Source organism: Paramacrobiotus metropolitanus, unplaced genomic scaffold (assembly GCF_019649055.1).
Source record: "Paramacrobiotus metropolitanus isolate TYO unplaced genomic scaffold, Prichtersi_v1.0 Parri_scaffold0000091, whole genome shotgun sequence".
NCBI classification, from domain to species: Eukaryota; Metazoa; Tardigrada; class Eutardigrada; order Parachela; family Macrobiotidae; genus Paramacrobiotus; species Paramacrobiotus metropolitanus.
In genome coordinates this window covers 50,546-67,355 of record NW_026570311.1, presented here as the reverse complement: position 1 = coordinate 67,355, position 16,810 = coordinate 50,546, and the positions used below count along the sequence as shown (strand labels likewise).

The 16,810-nt window shown below is 43.4% G+C and overlaps 3 protein-coding genes across 3 annotated transcripts; all 3 read left to right on the top strand.

The window, feature by feature from the left end:
• The first annotated feature begins 3,659 nt into the window (after positions 1 to 3,659).
• LOC129596495 (uncharacterized) lies at positions 3,660 to 4,894 on the top strand. Its single transcript, XM_055493794.1, has 5 exons — positions 3,660 to 3,963; positions 4,200 to 4,241; positions 4,334 to 4,358; positions 4,428 to 4,723; positions 4,811 to 4,894. Exons 1-5 carry the CDS (start codon positions 3,660 to 3,662, stop codon positions 4,885 to 4,887), a joined length of 744 nt encoding a protein of 247 aa, XP_055349769.1. The 3' UTR covers positions 4,888 to 4,894.
• Positions 4,895 to 5,035: 141 nt separating this feature from the next.
• On the top strand, positions 5,036 to 8,670 carry LOC129596494 (atrial natriuretic peptide receptor 2-like). The gene is made up of 14 exons (XM_055493793.1): positions 5,036 to 5,135; positions 5,204 to 5,374; positions 5,447 to 5,494; positions 5,653 to 5,829; positions 6,144 to 6,288; positions 6,352 to 6,439; positions 6,510 to 6,609; positions 6,779 to 6,892; positions 6,951 to 7,133; positions 7,191 to 7,482; positions 7,570 to 7,861; positions 7,928 to 8,248; positions 8,524 to 8,573; positions 8,630 to 8,670. Exons 1-14 carry the CDS (start codon positions 5,109 to 5,111, stop codon positions 8,668 to 8,670), a joined length of 2,049 nt encoding a protein of 682 aa, XP_055349768.1. The 5' UTR covers positions 5,036 to 5,108.
• A 1,109-nt stretch (positions 8,671 to 9,779) lies between these two features.
• Positions 9,780 to 16,429, top strand: LOC129596493 (uncharacterized). The gene is made up of 13 exons (XM_055493792.1): positions 9,780 to 10,257; positions 10,343 to 10,625; positions 10,785 to 11,067; positions 11,130 to 11,798; positions 11,961 to 12,026; positions 12,123 to 12,387; positions 13,373 to 13,678; positions 13,758 to 14,040; positions 14,195 to 14,477; positions 14,537 to 15,202; positions 15,364 to 15,429; positions 15,748 to 15,939; positions 16,015 to 16,429. The coding sequence occupies exons 1-13, from the start codon at positions 9,968 to 9,970 to the stop codon at positions 16,074 to 16,076; spliced, it is 3,714 nt and encodes a 1,237-aa protein (XP_055349767.1). The 5' UTR covers positions 9,780 to 9,967; the 3' UTR covers positions 16,077 to 16,429.
• The last annotated feature ends 381 nt before the right edge of the window (positions 16,430 to 16,810 follow it).

The following is a 16,810-nucleotide window of genomic DNA, read 5'->3' as shown; positions in this document are numbered from 1 at the left end:
AGTCACCATGCATGCACCAAATACCAGCGGAAAGTGTTTGTTTGCGAACGAAGAAGCGCCTGTAAGCACAGTTTGCAGAGTTAAGAGAATTTTGGGACCAATGTTTCAGCCTACCGTTACGTCAGTTTGGGCCCTTGAATTCTGTTTTATACTCCGAGCAACCATAATGCCAAACTGGAGCGTATAGGGCGCGACTTTTGCGAAGCACTAATTCAAATTACATATGTTTTGGCTGCAATATTCTCATGCCTTGGGCCTACAAACGTAAAACAACCCTTTCTGTAAAACTGGAGCAAACAAAGTACACACAAAATCATTCGCATCTCTAAATTTCCGGTGCACGAACGACAGTCAAAACGCTTCAAACTGACGGACGCAATCACCCTAATTATCGGTTTAAAAGAATTTTTGCTTTCCCATTATTCCGTCCTTTGTTGTTCAAACGTCACTTTACTTTCAGTGCATATACAAACCCAGGGGATTTGTATAATTATAGTCGCTTGAGCGGTGTTGTTCTGAACTATAGAATGTTTTACTCGGATAACGCTAGACGAACGCCGTGACGTTTGTAGGCCAGCGCAACAATACAACGGCAACTGCCAATAACTAACTTGACATTTCTTCCACCTCCTGTTATTCCGGAGGTGCCTTCGCTTCCTCAGCGCATCTAAATGCACCTCAAAGATCTAGCCGCGCGTTTGGGTATGGTTTTGCATGGAAATTAAGCGTTGTGCAACGAGAACGCTCGATCACGCGTTGTTTGCTCTCCGGTACTTCCGCTCGCAACTGACTCGGCATTATCCACAAGCCAGTAGACCTCATATATATACAAAGAAAATTGACCAACAAGCGTTCCAATCAGCTTTTTTCGTAGCCACAAAAGTCTACGCAATTTCCCAACTTACTAAATTCGGACTACGCCGTCTACGGGACATGGAAAACAGTACAGGCAACGCTACAGATACTCAAACCTGGACATACGGCGCCATCGGCCGTCTGACCTTGTGTATCGTGCAGCTATGTTTGAACTGCACCATGCTGTGCGTGTTTATATTCCATCCAACGCTACGCTCACCCTTCACCGTCTACATCATGGCCCTGTTGTCCTTCAACATTTTTTATAGCGCCGGCGAATATCCACTAGAAGTCATACGTCAGACTTACCCCCGTTGGTGGTTGTCCGACCACGCGTGCCGACTGTATCTGTACCAACTCTGGGTCATCTGCAGCGCCACCATGCACATGCACGTCCTCATCACCATCAACCGTCTCTGGGCGGTGGTCTTTCCCGTTTCCTATCGGCAGAAGCACACGACGAAGGTCGCGGTTTTAATGTGCGTGGGCATGGTGGCCTATGTCCATCTTGTCTGCCTTCCCCTGTATATTCGGGATCAGCTGTATTTTCATCGGCCCGTTTATGAAGTCGGGACGTGTGTGAGATGAATATAGAGATGCAGAATCTGTATTGTACCCTCGTGGAAATTATGGGCTACGACGTTCCAATTGTTGTAGTGGTTGTTTCTTATCCGTTTCTGCTGTACAAGCATAAGAGGCGGGGAAAAATCGCGGGTGAATCTGCATGGGCGCATTCCAAAGTGCTGCCTACGATCGAGGTGCATGGTCCAGTTTCGGTAAGCTTGTATACACGGTACTTTCGCATTGTCAATGTCGCGTTAACAAAGTACTCCGTAAGCGGCCCTGTAGCAACAGGTTTATGACCCCTTTGACACGTTTCCTTTCGCTGACCCATCGAAAAAGTTGTTTTTGTGTCGTTTATCAGCAATGTGAACCATCTTCATTCCTTCTGTGCCCCTTCATAGTGCGGAAACCATTCGAATATGTTACTTTTTTCTGGAGAAAATGCACCAGAAAGCAGTTCCACTATTCGGATAAATAGATATGTACCTGTGTAATCAATTCAGGCAAACGGTAATCGTGGTTTTGTTTTTAGCATGGGAATAGGTCAAGAGTTAGCAGCAGTGTTCCCATAAGCAAACCAAAGGCAAACATGCGACCTTTCCTGGTGCTGACGCTGTTGACCTTTAGCGTGCTGGTCTGCTGGACGCCGGATGAAGTGTACTGGACCATCGGCTGCTTTACCGCGCTGGAGTTTCCGGCTGTGGAGACGCTGACCATGGTGCTGTTCGCCATGCAAGCGGCGATGGATCCCATCATTTTCGCCATGTCCTTGACGAGTTTCAGGGCGTATTTAAAACAAACATACAACTCGTTCTTGTGGTGGTGTTCGAAATAGGCAGCACGGTAGACGATGGTGACAAGATGATGAGGTTAATGCACTTTGCTGCATGTGCCATGCGGTTATGTTCAGAATTGACTTGTAAATTGCTTTATTGAAATAGGTTTTGCACTATAAGCAGTATGCAGTGGCGCAGTACAGCTACTTAACCTTCCTGCACAAGCACAATACTGTTTGTCAACCCGAGTGCAGAGTACTTCAGCACGCTTTCAGGAATTTGCTTTCCTTTCCCGTCACCTTGTAAATTGTCCCCCTCTTGATAACTGTTCATATAATTTCGCTACTTAATTTACCCTACTAATTTTATTAATAGTAATTCCTGATGGGCATTTTACTGTCGTTGGTATTTAGGCTTTAAGTTGTAAATATCGTGAACAGCTGATTGAGTTAAAAACTGTGAATAAATCCCGAAGTTATCATGTTACATTCGCACTAAATTCAGCTGAGCAGGTATGTACAACGTCATCCGGCGCCTTTTTTGTTGACACAGCCGCTTTCGCAGTTTTTATGGTAAACTGATAAAGCCAATTGTCCGAGAAATGATTTAACGACAAGAAATTAAACTACTAAACCAGCTGCTAAATTTAAGTTGCTTTATCTTTTTCTTACATAATTCCGTTAAATCCACCGGCATATCGCTCGCGCTTCTAACAGCAGCTACAAAGTGCGTTAATTTTGACAGTAGTGCAAAACAAAGTTAGATGTCATTTCCAAAGGGGTCAAACGCAAAGTAAAGAACAAAATCCTGCGGTATCACTTCGAAATCCTGCGGCATCCTCTTCTACAACAAACATTCAAAGCGATGAAAGATTTCAACCCAACAACAACCGCGGCATCCTGCAACGAAATCCTGCGGAATCAGTTCGGCTTATCCAGAGTGTTTTTCCTGAATACAGAATTATTTACTGAACACGCACCAAAACTCCCAGTAACTTTAGGATGGTCTAGGCCTAGGCTGTTTGTTGGCAAGGTCAGGAAATGTTTAACAAAATTGATATCACTAAATAGTAAATACTGTTCTTACGCTCTGACAGTTGCGAACGGTAGTTATAGCTGAAAAATAGGCCTTGATATCTGTATTTTGTATTACGTGAATTATTAGGCATTTTAATCTCCCTGTCACCGGCTATTCCATAATTCCATCCACACCGATCCCTTGAACTGTTTATCTTTAGCTTTAAGCACTTAAAGGCGCATACAATAACGCGCATGACAACGCTGAATACAACCTAATTACAACCCGGTTAGCGGCAGCTCAAGACGCTAACCATCAATGTCCCTGGAGACGATGTTGATTACGTAAACGACCAGCGTAATTGTTGCATCCTTAATCCGGCTGCTACACCTTCCCCACACAGATATACACAGTCAGGGAAATATGTCGGGTCAAATTTAATCCACCATGATGCGCTCTGCGGCTTTGTTGATCATCCTGCGTTTCTGTGTGTGTTCACCACCGAACCTGACGATTGTGACGGTGCTAGCCTATGATGCTGTACAGCACCAGATTCCCTGGCATATTCGCGGGTTCCTTCTGGGTTATCAGCAGCTGCAGGAACAGCTACGCGACCGGATTAATATTACATATCAGTTTCTGTGGCAACGCAATGTGTCGCAGTGTGCTGATGTGGCGTCGCGAGTGGTCAATTGGGCGTCGAAGGTGTTTTATGCCGCCAGTGGACAAGCCGTTGCGTTTGCCAGTCCAGGTACGACAGAGAACAGAATCAAAACAAACCATGCGCGACTGTTTAATAAATATTAACCGACGAAGCGCTTCCTCAAACAGTTGTGTGAAAAAAATAGTAAACTATTGTAATTAACGATATGATTATAATCCGTATAATTGTAATTATCATTAAAAATACCAGGCTGCTGTAATTATCCAGGCTTGCTTTAAATTCTGTGTAAGGCGATAAGTCTATGGAACACTTTCTCTTATAAGGATGCTTTCAAGAGATTTTGGAGCTAGGAGCCATTGTGAGAGGTACTTTAAAATAACCCGTTGCTTGGGACAAGCATTTATTTCGTTAACGTTTTACTTAATATTATTATTATTAATGTTTGTGTTCGATACAGAATGGAATACTTTATTCATGACAACGTAAGTATCATTTATTTCGGAAAGAATGGCAGTTCACCAGACCAGGTCACATGTCTGCACGATGTTTAGCTTGGGGAACAACTTCGTTATCACACCGCAGCGGTATCCGACGATCGTGTCCATGTCTTACCGCCCACAGAGCTCTTTTGATGGCTTTGTTGGCGTATGTTCGTGGTTCAGTTGGAAGACCAGTGTGTGGTTGTGTGATCAGGATCAAACGCAGTCGGCGTTTCCCTCCGGGCGCTGCTCTAGTGCTCAGGAAATGCTGCAGAAACAACGGAGTTTCGTGCCGTATTTCATTAAGTTCAATTCAAGCGAGCTCAGCCCAAAGGAGTTGCTGGCTCACGTTCGCCCACTTGCGCGCAGTAAGAGAAAGCTACAAAGACATACGATTCCGTTTACTTATTCTTGTAGCCGATTTCACCTTTGACCTTTTCTTTCTTTTTTTGCAGTTGTCATTCTTTCCACACTGCCCGACACCGTTAAGAAGATAATGGTAAAAAGTGGTACAGTTTGTCAATGCGGCTAACGCGCTCTGCTTTTTATGAATACAACAGATAAATACCTTGCGCTGCTTAGGTAGCCGCTTATCAAGAGAATATGACGAATGGAGACTATGTAAGAACAGTAACGTGAAGTCTCGTAAAATTTTCTGTCCAATGTAATTATAATTTTAATTATTCGGCATAACAGTACTTTTGCTAGGCATTTATTACGGTGCAGGAACAGCCGGACGCCTTTCTAAACTGGATGCCATCGAATGATACTGACTTGATAGTAAGATAATTTTCTACTAATTGTTTCGGCTCACTGGTGGTATATACAAGGTTTCTATAATGTTACAGATTTTAACCGCAGCTTTTCGGGTGTTGTTCGTCATGACGATAAAAGTCCCCTACAGCCAAGCATCTTTAGAGAACTTCAACAATCAGACAACAATAACAGTTGGAAGCGATTACATACAGCAACTGTTACATGATCGGGACGTTGCGCGCAAATCTCTTCTGGACAATTCAGTACGTGATTGCAGCGCGCCTTGTTTTGAAATTTGACATGTATAGTTTGTTAACAGTACCTGCATATTACAGAAGTTGTACAACATTGTGGATTTTGAGGCACTATCGGCACTGGCAACGGTATAATCGGTAGCGCGTCGTACTGCTTGACATTTCATAAATCTGTTTATCCATTCAGTAATTTTTTTTGTAATTGCGGCTAATCACTAAACCGAAGGTCGAAACGCGAGGTGCACTGAAAATTATTGCTCTGAAAATTATTAGTGTATCTCTTACAGATCCTCGACGAGGCAGTTGCACGAAACATATCCCTCATGGATGGTCGTCGCATAGCACGACTCTTCTACAACCGAACATTCCAAAGCGATTACTCGCAGTTCTACGTCGATTCCTACGGGCGACGGTTAACACCCATGGTGATGAAGGATTTCAACGCAACAACCGGCATATTTGAGGTCAACGTGGGCAATGTTTTTGTTATTATTTCGCGATTTAGTTCCGAACAGTAAAAATTAGCCTTTACATAATATAAATATGTTGCATAAAAAGAATGACATTGCATAAATTTGCTTGTTCATAAATATGAGGCTGTTGCAATTGTAGGATGTTATTCTACTTTTCGTTTTACTCCAGAATTAAAATCATGCTGTTTGCTGATTATATTTCCGGCAAATGCTTCAGTTTCATAAACCATAGATAGTTAGATATAGATAGTTAGATACATTACCATAGATACATTTGATTCCTTACCTGCTCGTTTGTTACACAGGATGCGATATTCGGCGACATCGTCAAGGACGTTTATCACATCAGCGTAGACAAGGAAATCGATTGGGGGCCATCTCAGTTAATTGCACCCCCGGATGAACCGCTTTGTGGTTTCCTCAACAATAAAAGAACGTGCCAAAGCAGTGGTACGGCTGTTCTTCGTGGGATTTAACTGCGGCTTTGTGTATCATTAGAAATGTTTTGCGCAGACAACGTGACACTTATAGCGGTGGCGGTAATTGTCGGCCTGGCCGTATCGCTGCTTCTCTTCACCACTGCTGGCGTTTATTATGGACGGTTAGCAAGATGCTTTTATAATTATTAATCAAAATTACTATTGTGTAAAGACGAACGTCCCCGAACACAGGCAAGCGGCGAGGAATAAACACTGGTGGATTTTGGATGCAGGCAACCTGACTTTGTACAACGATTTCTCCACTACGATTACTGATTCATCAACTAAAAGAGTATGTTTCAAAAATATATTGTGTCGTTTTAAACTGAGATGTGTATTAAATTATTTTATTAACAACGCTCTGCCTTAACAAACGCGCGATCATCCAAATGAGTCTCGCTTGAGCCTAACATGTGAAGCACTATTTTTACTGTATGATAGTGTTCTTATCGCTATTGCAGAGCCACAGTTCGATCGCCCAGTTTTCGGGAACCAGAGTTCATTTGTACAAGGTCGAATCGACAATAATCCTTGCTACAATGCGCTCTGCCAATATAAGCTTTCTTCTCAATATGGTGCAGAGTACGGTTGCGCATGATGGAAGGAATTCCCCTTTAACAAAATGCTTTGCAGATGAAGGATCTGGCCAATTGCTCAAGCATCAACCGCTTTATGGGCATCTGCCGTTTAGACGAACAGCAGATCGTGTTCGTCAGTACATACTGTGATAAACACTCGCTCCTGGTGGCGCTCACCCAGAACACATACGTTGTGGATTCTCTCATGCAGGTGTCTTTCATATGGGATCTGCTGCAGGTACAAAAACATCATTAAAAGGTCAAGAAGTCATTTGTTCAGCAGCTGTTTTTAAAGGGCATTGAAGCTATACACAGCTCCTCAATAGCATACCACGGAACTTTATCCATCACTTCGTGTTGTGTGGACAAATATTTCACCCTGAAAATTTGCAAGTTAGGTTATGACCGATTGCTAAAGGAGATAAAGACCGCTGAGCACAATGCAACGAATCGGAAATCTCAGAAACGTCACAGTCGCTGGGAGATTGGGACTGACGATCACCAGCAGGCAGCACAGCGCAGTGATATCTTTAACGCCGGCCTAATCCTGGCGCAGATATTGGGCCAGGCTTCATGGATTAAAGAAGGTCAGCACTTATTGATAGCGTTCGAAATATAGCAGTGCCTCTTTTCTTAAATATCCTTGGTTCACTTAAACGCTGTTAATATTTTAGCCGGCTCTATACCTGAGAAGGTCAACGCTCCAGTAGACACTCTGGAGACCCGCTATCCACTCCAAGAGCTGATTCAAAACTGTCTGCAACAAGACGGTCGTCCAGGAATAAAGACGCTTATAAACAATTATTCGAAGATCGTCGGTGCTCGTCCGAAGCAAATGGCGGAGATGATTGTGCAACGATTATCCCGTTATAATGACGCCCTAGAGGCTGCTGTCCGAGAACGCATCGTGGATTTGCGCCGTCAGCAGCTGATTGCCGATGAAATGCTCACACAGCTGATGCCACTGTAATTCTGTCCGAATTTTCAAATTAGCGTAAATTTACTGAAATTAACATGTGTGCAATTTTGCAGTTCCATTGTGCGTCAGTTACGTGCAGGATTGGGCGTTTCTCCCGAGTACTACGACAGTGCTTCCGTCTGCTTTACGTCCTTTGATGGATTCATGGAGTTTGTTCAGCAGTCTCCGCCAGTGGCTCTGATAGAGTTCCTCAATGAAATGGTTGTTGTGTTCGAGAAGACCATTGCTCAGTACGATGTCTACCGTGTGGAAGTCGTTGCCGATACGCACATGGTACTTGCAAAAGTGCGAAGATTCACGGTAACCCTACTTCAGTTTCTCTTTAGGTTGCTAGTGGCGTACCCCACCGAAATAACGGTCACCATGCTGCCGAAGTATGTGAGTTTGCGCGGCAGGTGTTGCAACTGTACAGAAAAGACGATCTGCTGAAACGTGATTGGTTGCAGCTTCGTGCGGGTGCTCATACCGGTAATTTTTCCCATCCGTTGTCACCGCAGGTTCAGTATTTTATTGACTCTCTCCATCAGGTCCGGTAATGACGGCGATTGTCGGAACGAAGCTTCCCAGATATTCTCTGTACGACTGTAATAGGGGCATCTTGCTGCATTAGAATTCAAATGGTATTAAAAATTTTGGGATAAATCGGTAGGGTTGGCGATACGATTAACTGCGCCTCAAGGATGGCGTCGTCCGGTAGAGGTAAGCCGCCACAATGTGATGAAATATGTTAAAACTTGTAGGAAATATTGTTGCAGGGACGTGCTTGCAAGTTTCCGTGGACACTCAACAACTTTAACAGATTCTGACAAATATAGTTTTTCATTTTTCGCTCGTGGACCGGTGGAGATCAAAGTAAACTTGACAGCTATCTCATATACAATGATCATTAGAACTGAACATTTAACTGTGCTAACGGCTACATTAGATTGTTAACTGATCTGTAATTAGGGAAAGGGAATTATGAATACATTCTGGGTCACCTAAACTCCGCAACGAGTGGCACAAAAAATTGGATATGCGGACGGGATTTATGGAGAAGCGCGTCTCGACTGACTCGTACAGTAGTAATCCACTTACAACAAGTAGAAGTATACCAAGTTTTGGCAATCATGTTGGATTCGGTACAGATAAAAGCACATTGTATGAATATGGAATCACAAGAATTATTAATGCTTTGGTGAGGTGTTGGACGTTTGGTATACTTAAAATATATGCGCTTGCAATGCGCAGTGCCTTCGTCTTTATAAAAAGGAAACTGCAATTAATTTCAAGCATTTCCGGCTTTGTTGCAATTTCGTGACCATAATTGTTAGTTTGAATTTTGGTTACCTGGATTACTGATGTCATCATGCCCTCGAGTCAGATCCGACTGTCTGCTAGAAATGTGGCCAAGCAACAACTGCAGAACCTATACTTAAATTGTCCAATCGCTTGGTCTCTGTGCTGGCCGTTTAATCAATTCTGAGAACTGATCTGTAATTAGGGAAAGGGAATTATGAATACATTCTGGGTCACCTGAACTCCGCAACGAGCGGAGCGGCCAATAAATTGTGAAGACAAACATAAAATTAAATTTTTGGCTTCTTCTGTGATACGCTAATTCAGGTACTGTTTCATACATGATACAACAACACTTGTATCGTATGTACATTGTACAATTGTACAAATACCATGGCATACAGACGCATTTAAAGAACTCCAACATCGCTCTTACACAAACCATATCAGATGTCTTAGTTTATCACAATTACTGTATTTGCTTTGATTTATTAGTTTATCACAATGGCTATAGTCAGTGGAAGCCGATAAACAAGGTAGTGATAAGCCCAACTCTGATATACGCTACAACTACTGTAGTGTACTGCCTATAATGCAAAAGGAGCATCGCACCGTTTGTAACACCATATTGCACAGAACTGATAATCGTTTCCCAGTACAGATACATGCGCTATAGTAAGTTCTGTTCTCAAGAATACTATTAAATTTTACAGTTACCTTAATCTATCTTATGTTTCTGCCATAAACACGTCGATCTAGGGCGCAGCATTTTAAATAGCAAAACTGGTTTCCAAATTTTAAATCCAAGCGCAAAAATGGACGCCGGCGTAACTAGTCCAATCAAGACAGGACCCGAACTTGAACAGTGCAGTCGGATCCGTATCAGTTTGGCACCGGTTTTTGAAACCCTGCAGGATTTCCGTCGCAGTGGAGCGTTTTGCGATGTCGTTGTACTAGGCTACGATTCCATGCGTGGATACGATTGCCATAGTGTAGTGCTCAGTGCATGCAGTGGATATTTTCGGCGAAAGTTGTTTCTCGGCTGGAGAAGTTCTACAAGACAAGAAATCCGACTGGAGACGATCGCAGTCAGGACACTTTATGAGTAAGCGAGATTGATACTCATAAAATAATTAATTTCGTCCATTTTTACACTACAGCTGTCGGTAACGGAATGTTCTATAACGCAGTTTGATTATGTATGCATACTCGGAGGAGATAGAAATCAACCGCCATAATGTTGTGCCGCTTCTTGAAGCCGCCCGTGTCCTGGAAATGGACTCAGTTGCGGATGCCTGTTGGGACTTTCTGGAAAAAAATATGGATGTAACAAACTGCCTAACAGTTCTTCGTTTCCCTGATCAGACAAGCCAAACGCACGCCAAAACAACCACGAAAGCTATAGCATTTGCTTATCAGAATTTTTTTGAGCTAACACGGACTAACGATTTTTTGCATCTGGATAAGAAAGTGGTATGTATTGGCTTGAGTAACTCGGATATGGTTAATATAAAATTGTTTAATACAGAAACTTGATTAGAAATATTTTCCTTGAAGAAGGCCTCAATTCGGTTTTTAGCCTAAACCGAGCCGAGGTGCCCCAAATCGTATTACCGACGTAGCTTGTTGTAGCTTGAAAAGTTGCTAAATTCCAATGAACTCAGCGTGGCGAATGAGAATATCGTCTTCGAAGCCGTGATGCGATGGGTGGACAATAACACGGGGGAACGGCTAGCCTATCGAAGGGAGATCCTACAGTTCGTGCGTTGGCCCTTTCTCAACCAGAAAAACCTAAGTTGCTACCGGTCAATAAGACCTCTTTGGTATACCGGACTTAAAGATGAGTGTTCCTTAAGGGAACTTATGAGAAACCTAGTTATTAAGTCATCGCAGCGTCGCCCGCGAACTTCATACGGTTAGACATTAGCTTAAATTAAACTGCAATATATTTATCATTTAAATAACTCTGTGTTGCAGAAATGAAGAGGGTTATCGTAAGCATCGGAGGGGAAAACAGGTTTCGACACCCGCAACTGCTGAACACAGTGGAATTCCTACACCTTACTCCAGATGTATCAAAATCATGGAGCAGTTCGTCATTCCCTTATAATATTAGCGATGCCGGTGTTACTGTTACGGAAGATAACGCATTATTTGTATGCGGCGGTCGCTCGCATTATCAGAGCCACTGTTATCGTGCTGTTTCGCACGCATACCGTTACGATCCATATCATGATCCGCACTCTTACCATTATGGGAATGGATGGATAAAGGTCGCCGATTTGCATACGCCGCGTGAGCGATTCGCCATGGCTTCGATAAAGAATCGTATCTATGCTGTTGGTGGGCGAGTGACCGATACGCAAGATTTGAAAACCGTGGAGTGTTACGATCCTTCCACGAATACATGGCGTTATGTGGCTAGCTTGCCCATTGCCATGCACAGTTTCGCCCTTGTGGCGTGTGGTGGTCGATTATACACAATCGGGGGCGCTGTGTGGATCGGCCAGCGAAATCTTTATGTTGTGCGGTCTGTCCTGTGTTACGATCCGGACAGGGATGAATGGAGTGAAGTGGGGAAAATGCGGTTAGGACGTTATGGATGCTCGGCTTGCGTTGGTCCGGATGGCTTGATATACGTCTTCGGTATGAATTACTCAGAGCATCTCTAGCCTGTTAGGTCAAACGCAAAAGTACGATTCCGTACGCTAAATTATTTTGCACACGTTGACTCGCGTAAAAATGATTGAGATCCATGTAGCGCAACAGAAATCATTTGGTGGCTATTAAAAAAGATTTGCAAATTAGGTGGAGAAGATACACCCTTTTGCGTTGAAACTTTCGATGCGAGAACGTATGAATGGTTCCAAAAAGGTGCGCCTATAATGAACTATTAAATGGACAATGATGCCAAACAAAAAATGTAGAGCCCAAGATTCTTAATTGCTGACTATACCAGCGTGTTTTCAGACGATATGCTACAGCCGCATAAAAATGGCGGCGCTTTTCTTGTAAATGACGCAATCTGCGTCATGGACCCCGATAGTGGACTGGAAGTTTACAATTTTGATTTGCACACATGGGAAACAAAGAAGGCCGTGATATATGGACCGCCGTACACTAAAGGATGCGCAGCTGTTGTGTTGGAAATTGACAACCGTAACACGCCTATACGTTTTCCTGCAGTAAGTACAACGAATATTCCCGCGTTCCACACCGGCGCCGTGCCCAACTGAGAAAATAACTGGGTCTGAAAAAACGGTCAGTGAGCTGATCCAACTTTCCAGGGATTCGATAGAAAGAATTTCTGTGTTTCAGTCGTAAAAAAAAGTTCAGTTGCGAAGGCTTAAACTTCCAAAACTTCGCAAGGATTTTTGCAATTCGCAATAATTAAACTGATAATTAAAATTAGCCGGATAAACTTTCTCTAGAGAATCGAGTTTATACTGCGCTGTGGGACCTGCTTTTCGAAATATTATTTTATGATTAGAGTCTGATATCCACGGTATCACAAATATTGCGCGCACGCACTCGTGAAGTGTCACATAATGCACTGCAGTACTTATGCAAAGGGTATGTTCAGGAACCACAATATACCACAGGAAAAACATAATTACTAAAAAGAAGCATGATTAATAATAGTGAACCAGCTGCAGTAATGACAGTGACCTGACAACTAAAAAAACTATTTAACATAACACTCGTCCGTGTTGAAAATAAACGGAAACCCGTCAAAGACACGACAAGAATTATTGGATCGAGGGCTGCGTGGATTGCAGATAAAATGGGGAGAAGATTAACGACCACAGAAGAAGACAACGACATTAATTTGTATTTTACTGGTAACGGAGGAACAACTAATACGGTATGTAGTGTAATACCAGAACACGTACGATTACGAACAACATGGTTTAGTACTGAATGAATTACGCCAATTACGTTTTTGACTGCGTTTATCACACATGTTGTTCTTGTATCGAAAATTTAAAGTGCCTACAGTTAATGGTGGTTGATAAACCTGAAAATGATAACACAGGTACCAATAACAGCGCCTATTCATGTGGAAATCGGATAAAGACTGATTTTGGAACAGTACAGCACTTACAACCGCTTTTACTTGCACTGACACCCGTTCTTCAGTACATGCAATTGCTCAAAACTGCAACATGGTGGCTTAGCCTTAGTTAACATTAAGATGAACAGTAAATACTGTAACGTAGCAAATCTGCAGCAATCATGGACGCTGACGCAATTTGCCCAGTCAAAGCTGAATACGAACCGGAACTACGCAGCCGGGTCCGTATTAGTTCGGAGCCGGTTTTTGGGAGTCTACGGGATTTTCGTCGTAGTGGAACGTTTTGCGATGTCATCGTAAGAGGCTACGATTCAGTACGTGGATATGATGGCCATAGCGCTGTTCTGAGTGCGTGCAGTGGCTATATCCGGCGAAAGCTGTTGTTGGGTTGGAAAAATTCTGCACAGCAAGAAATTCGGCTAGGCACGGTCTCCAAAAGAACACTTTACGAGTAAGCAAAATTGTAATGCTTTTAAGCTTTTTCCACTGTTAAGCTACACCCGCCGTTAGCAGAATGCTTATATACGCAGTTTGATAATGTACGCGTACGGCGCGGAGATCGAAATCAGCCGTCATAACGTTATCACGCTTCTTGAAGCGGCCCGCCTGCTAGAAATGGACTCCGCTGTGGATGCATGTTGGGATTTTTTTGACCAAAACATGGATGAAATGAACTGCCTAACAGTCCTCCGCTTTCCTGACCGGACAAGCCAAAAGCACGCCAAAATAGTCAAAAAAGCTCGAATGTTTGCTGATCAGCACTTTTGTGAGCTATCGCAGAAAAGCGATTTTCTTCAGCTGCAAAAAGACCTGGTGTGTGTTGGCTAGAGAAATACAGAGTACATAAACGAATACGGTCTGAAAAGTATTCTGATGAAGTAACGTAAGTAGCCCATTAGTTATCTTTGAATACCTAATTTTTTCACAAATGGTTTACTGAATGCTATAATATTATACATATCTGTAGATTATGAAGCTTCTAAGTTCCGACGAACTAATTGTGCCCAATGAGAATGTGGTCTTTGACGTCGTGATGCGCTGGTTAGACCATAAAACTGCGGAACGAGGCGCCCACCAAACGGAAATCCTGCAATTCGTTCGGTGGCCATTTCTCAGCCAGAAGAATCTAGAGCGCTATCGATCTATAAAGCCTCTACTGGAGACTGGCCTTGGCGTAGATTGCTCGTTAACGGAAATTATGGCGAACCGCTATATCCAAAATTTGCAGCGCCAGTCACGAGCATCATACGGTTAAAACATCTGCTGTTGTACTGGGATTCAATTAACAGTAAATGCTTTATTATTGTAGAAACAAAGAAGGTAGTCGTATGCATCGGCGGGGAGAATTACTTCCGACATCCACGAATTTTGGACACGGTAGCGTTTTTATGTCCTCTCGATCCCGATATCCACAAAGCGCGGGAACATTCAACGTCTTTTCCCTATCACGTGAGCGACTGCGGTGCCGTCGTTACGGAAGATAACTCGTTATTTGTGTGCGGCGGTCGCTCACATCATAATAGTTCTTGCTATTGTACTACCGCGGATGTGCACCGCTATGATCCATTCTACAAACTGGGTACCGGCAAAAGATGGGTAAAGGTCGCCAGTATGCAGACTGTGCGTGAACGATTCGCCCTGGCTGCACTGGATAATCGCATCTACGCTGTCGGTGGCCGTGTGTCCGATACGCAAGATTTGGCCACCGTGGAGTGCTACGAACCAGCCGCGAATGCATGGCGCTACGTGGCCAGTTTGCCGGTGGCGATGCACAGTTTTGGCCTGGTGGCGTGCGGAGATAATTTATACGCGTTTGGAGGCGCTTTGTGGAAAGATCGGGAGAAAGTCAAAGGTCTATGCTCTGTTCTGTGTTTCGACCCGGAGCGCAACGAATGGCGCGAAGTGGGTAAGATGCCGGAGAGACGTTATGGCTGCTCGGCATGTGTTGGGCCTGATGGTCTCATTTACATTATCGGTGGGTATTGGCTGGCGTCTTCGTAGACTGAGAGAACAGAAAAAAAACCTGGAGCACATCGATTTAGAGAAACATAAGCATCATTATGGCTTATCTTTCATTAATTGCGGAAATGTGGTTTATTAGCGCTATATGTTATGGTTTGTTTGTATGTGGTTTAGGAGGCGAAGACACACCTTGTCGCGTAGAAACGTTCAATGCGAGCACTTGCGAATGGATCCGATTAGGTACAGCACCGATAAGCGGGAAACCCATCCGCTTAGCAAATTAAGTTGATTACCTTTTAATTTTATGAAGCACGCGAAACTTACTCAAACGAAACGTTCAACTTACTCAAACGAAACGTTCAATGCGAGCACTTGCGAATGGATCCGATTAGGTACAGCACCGATAAGCGGGAAACCCATCCGCTTAGCAAATTAAGTTGATTACCTTTTAATTTTATGAAGCGCGCGAAACTTACTCGAGCGGTTTTGTAGAAATACACAAGTTTTCATGCCGGGTCGTTTTGCCGGATGAGATTGTTCTAATACTGATGTGTTTAGGTGATAAGCCGCAGCCGCACAAGAATGGCGCTGCCTTTCTTGTGAATGACAAAATTTGCGTCATGGACGCCGTTACCGGGCTGCAGGTTTACGATTTTGCATCGGACACCTGGGAAACAAAGGATACGTCGTATGGATCGCGGTACACTAGCCATAAGGGATGCGCAGCTGCAGTTATGGAAATTAACGACAGTAAGACATCGTTGTAATTTTCGCGGGGCAGATACTACATACATACTTCTACAGGTAGTATTTTTTGCGTTTCAGAACGACGTCCTGTTGTAACTGCCGCATTCGTCAGTAGAAAACGGTCCCGGAGTCGGAGCTAACAATCTGCTTAACGATTCAAAAAAAGGCTTCATGCGTGTCTTTCGTTACTTAATTCCCGTTAAGGTCCCGATTGACCTGCAACCTTACAACTTTGCACCATTGCAACTTCTGTTCCGGCAAGGCAGTCTCGATTTTTCGATAGCGCAAATTTTGAAACATGCGGAAACATTCTCCTTTTGCCCAGTCGTTGTAAATAAGCTGCATAGTATTTAAAAATGAGACTTTAATGGCAATTAGGCCGGAAACAGTGTTTTTACAAAAACATCCGCTGAGGAACGAGTTGCTACTGTGATGTGGGACTGGAGATTATTCTCAGTGCTCGTTTCTGTACTGAATTCAGAATTGTAGGCTCCGAAACGGAAATGTCAAGAAGGCGACACTGAACGCTGCATCGCTTACTTAAACAAATTAATATACTTCTTTTGAAAGTGTTTTCAATAGGTAATGGACTGCGCTTCTCTGCTCTGTGTAAACCCAGGAGACCGGCATTTACGATATTACCAAACTCATGTGAAAGGCCGAACGAGCTACCAGTTCTCGCACAGTTTATTACCAATCGAATGGAGAGGTCAATTTTTACAAACGAAGAAGCCTAATTGTTTAAGAGCAAAAAGCGTTATTAATGATCGTAACAGCCTGCTTTTTGATGCCTGCACCGTAAGGAAAGCTATACCGAAAACATAAATCACTATTTAATACGACACACAGATCGGCATATCCGGGCTAAAAACAG

Bases quoted from the DNA above. Each gene is read 5' to 3' on its own strand.
- LOC129596495 (XM_055493794.1), top strand. From the start codon at position 3,660: ATGATGCGCTCTGCGGCTTTGTTGATCATCCTGCGTTTCTGTGTGTGT. The intron at 4,242-4,333 runs GTACTTTAAAAT...TGTTCGATACAG, and splicing joins GCTAGGAGCCATTGTGAGAG to AATGGAATACTTTATTCATG. The intron at 4,359-4,427 runs GTAAGTATCATT...CACGATGTTTAG, and splicing joins AATACTTTATTCATGACAAC to CTTGGGGAACAACTTCGTTA.
- LOC129596494 (XM_055493793.1), top strand. From the start codon at position 5,109: ATGCCATCGAATGATACTGACTTGATA. The intron at 7,134-7,190 runs GTACAAAAACAT...CTGTTTTTAAAG, and splicing joins TCATATGGGATCTGCTGCAG to GGCATTGAAGCTATACACAG. The intron at 8,574-8,629 runs GTAAGCCGCCAC...ATATTGTTGCAG, and splicing joins GATGGCGTCGTCCGGTAGAG to GGACGTGCTTGCAAGTTTCC.
- LOC129596493 (XM_055493792.1), top strand. From the start codon at position 9,968: ATGGACGCCGGCGTAACTAGTCCAATCAAGACAGGACCCGAACTTGAA. The intron at 10,258-10,342 runs GTAAGCGAGATT...TCTATAACGCAG, and splicing joins GCAGTCAGGACACTTTATGA to TTTGATTATGTATGCATACT. The intron at 13,679-13,757 runs GTAAGCAAAATT...TTATATACGCAG, and splicing joins TCCAAAAGAACACTTTACGA to TTTGATAATGTACGCGTACG.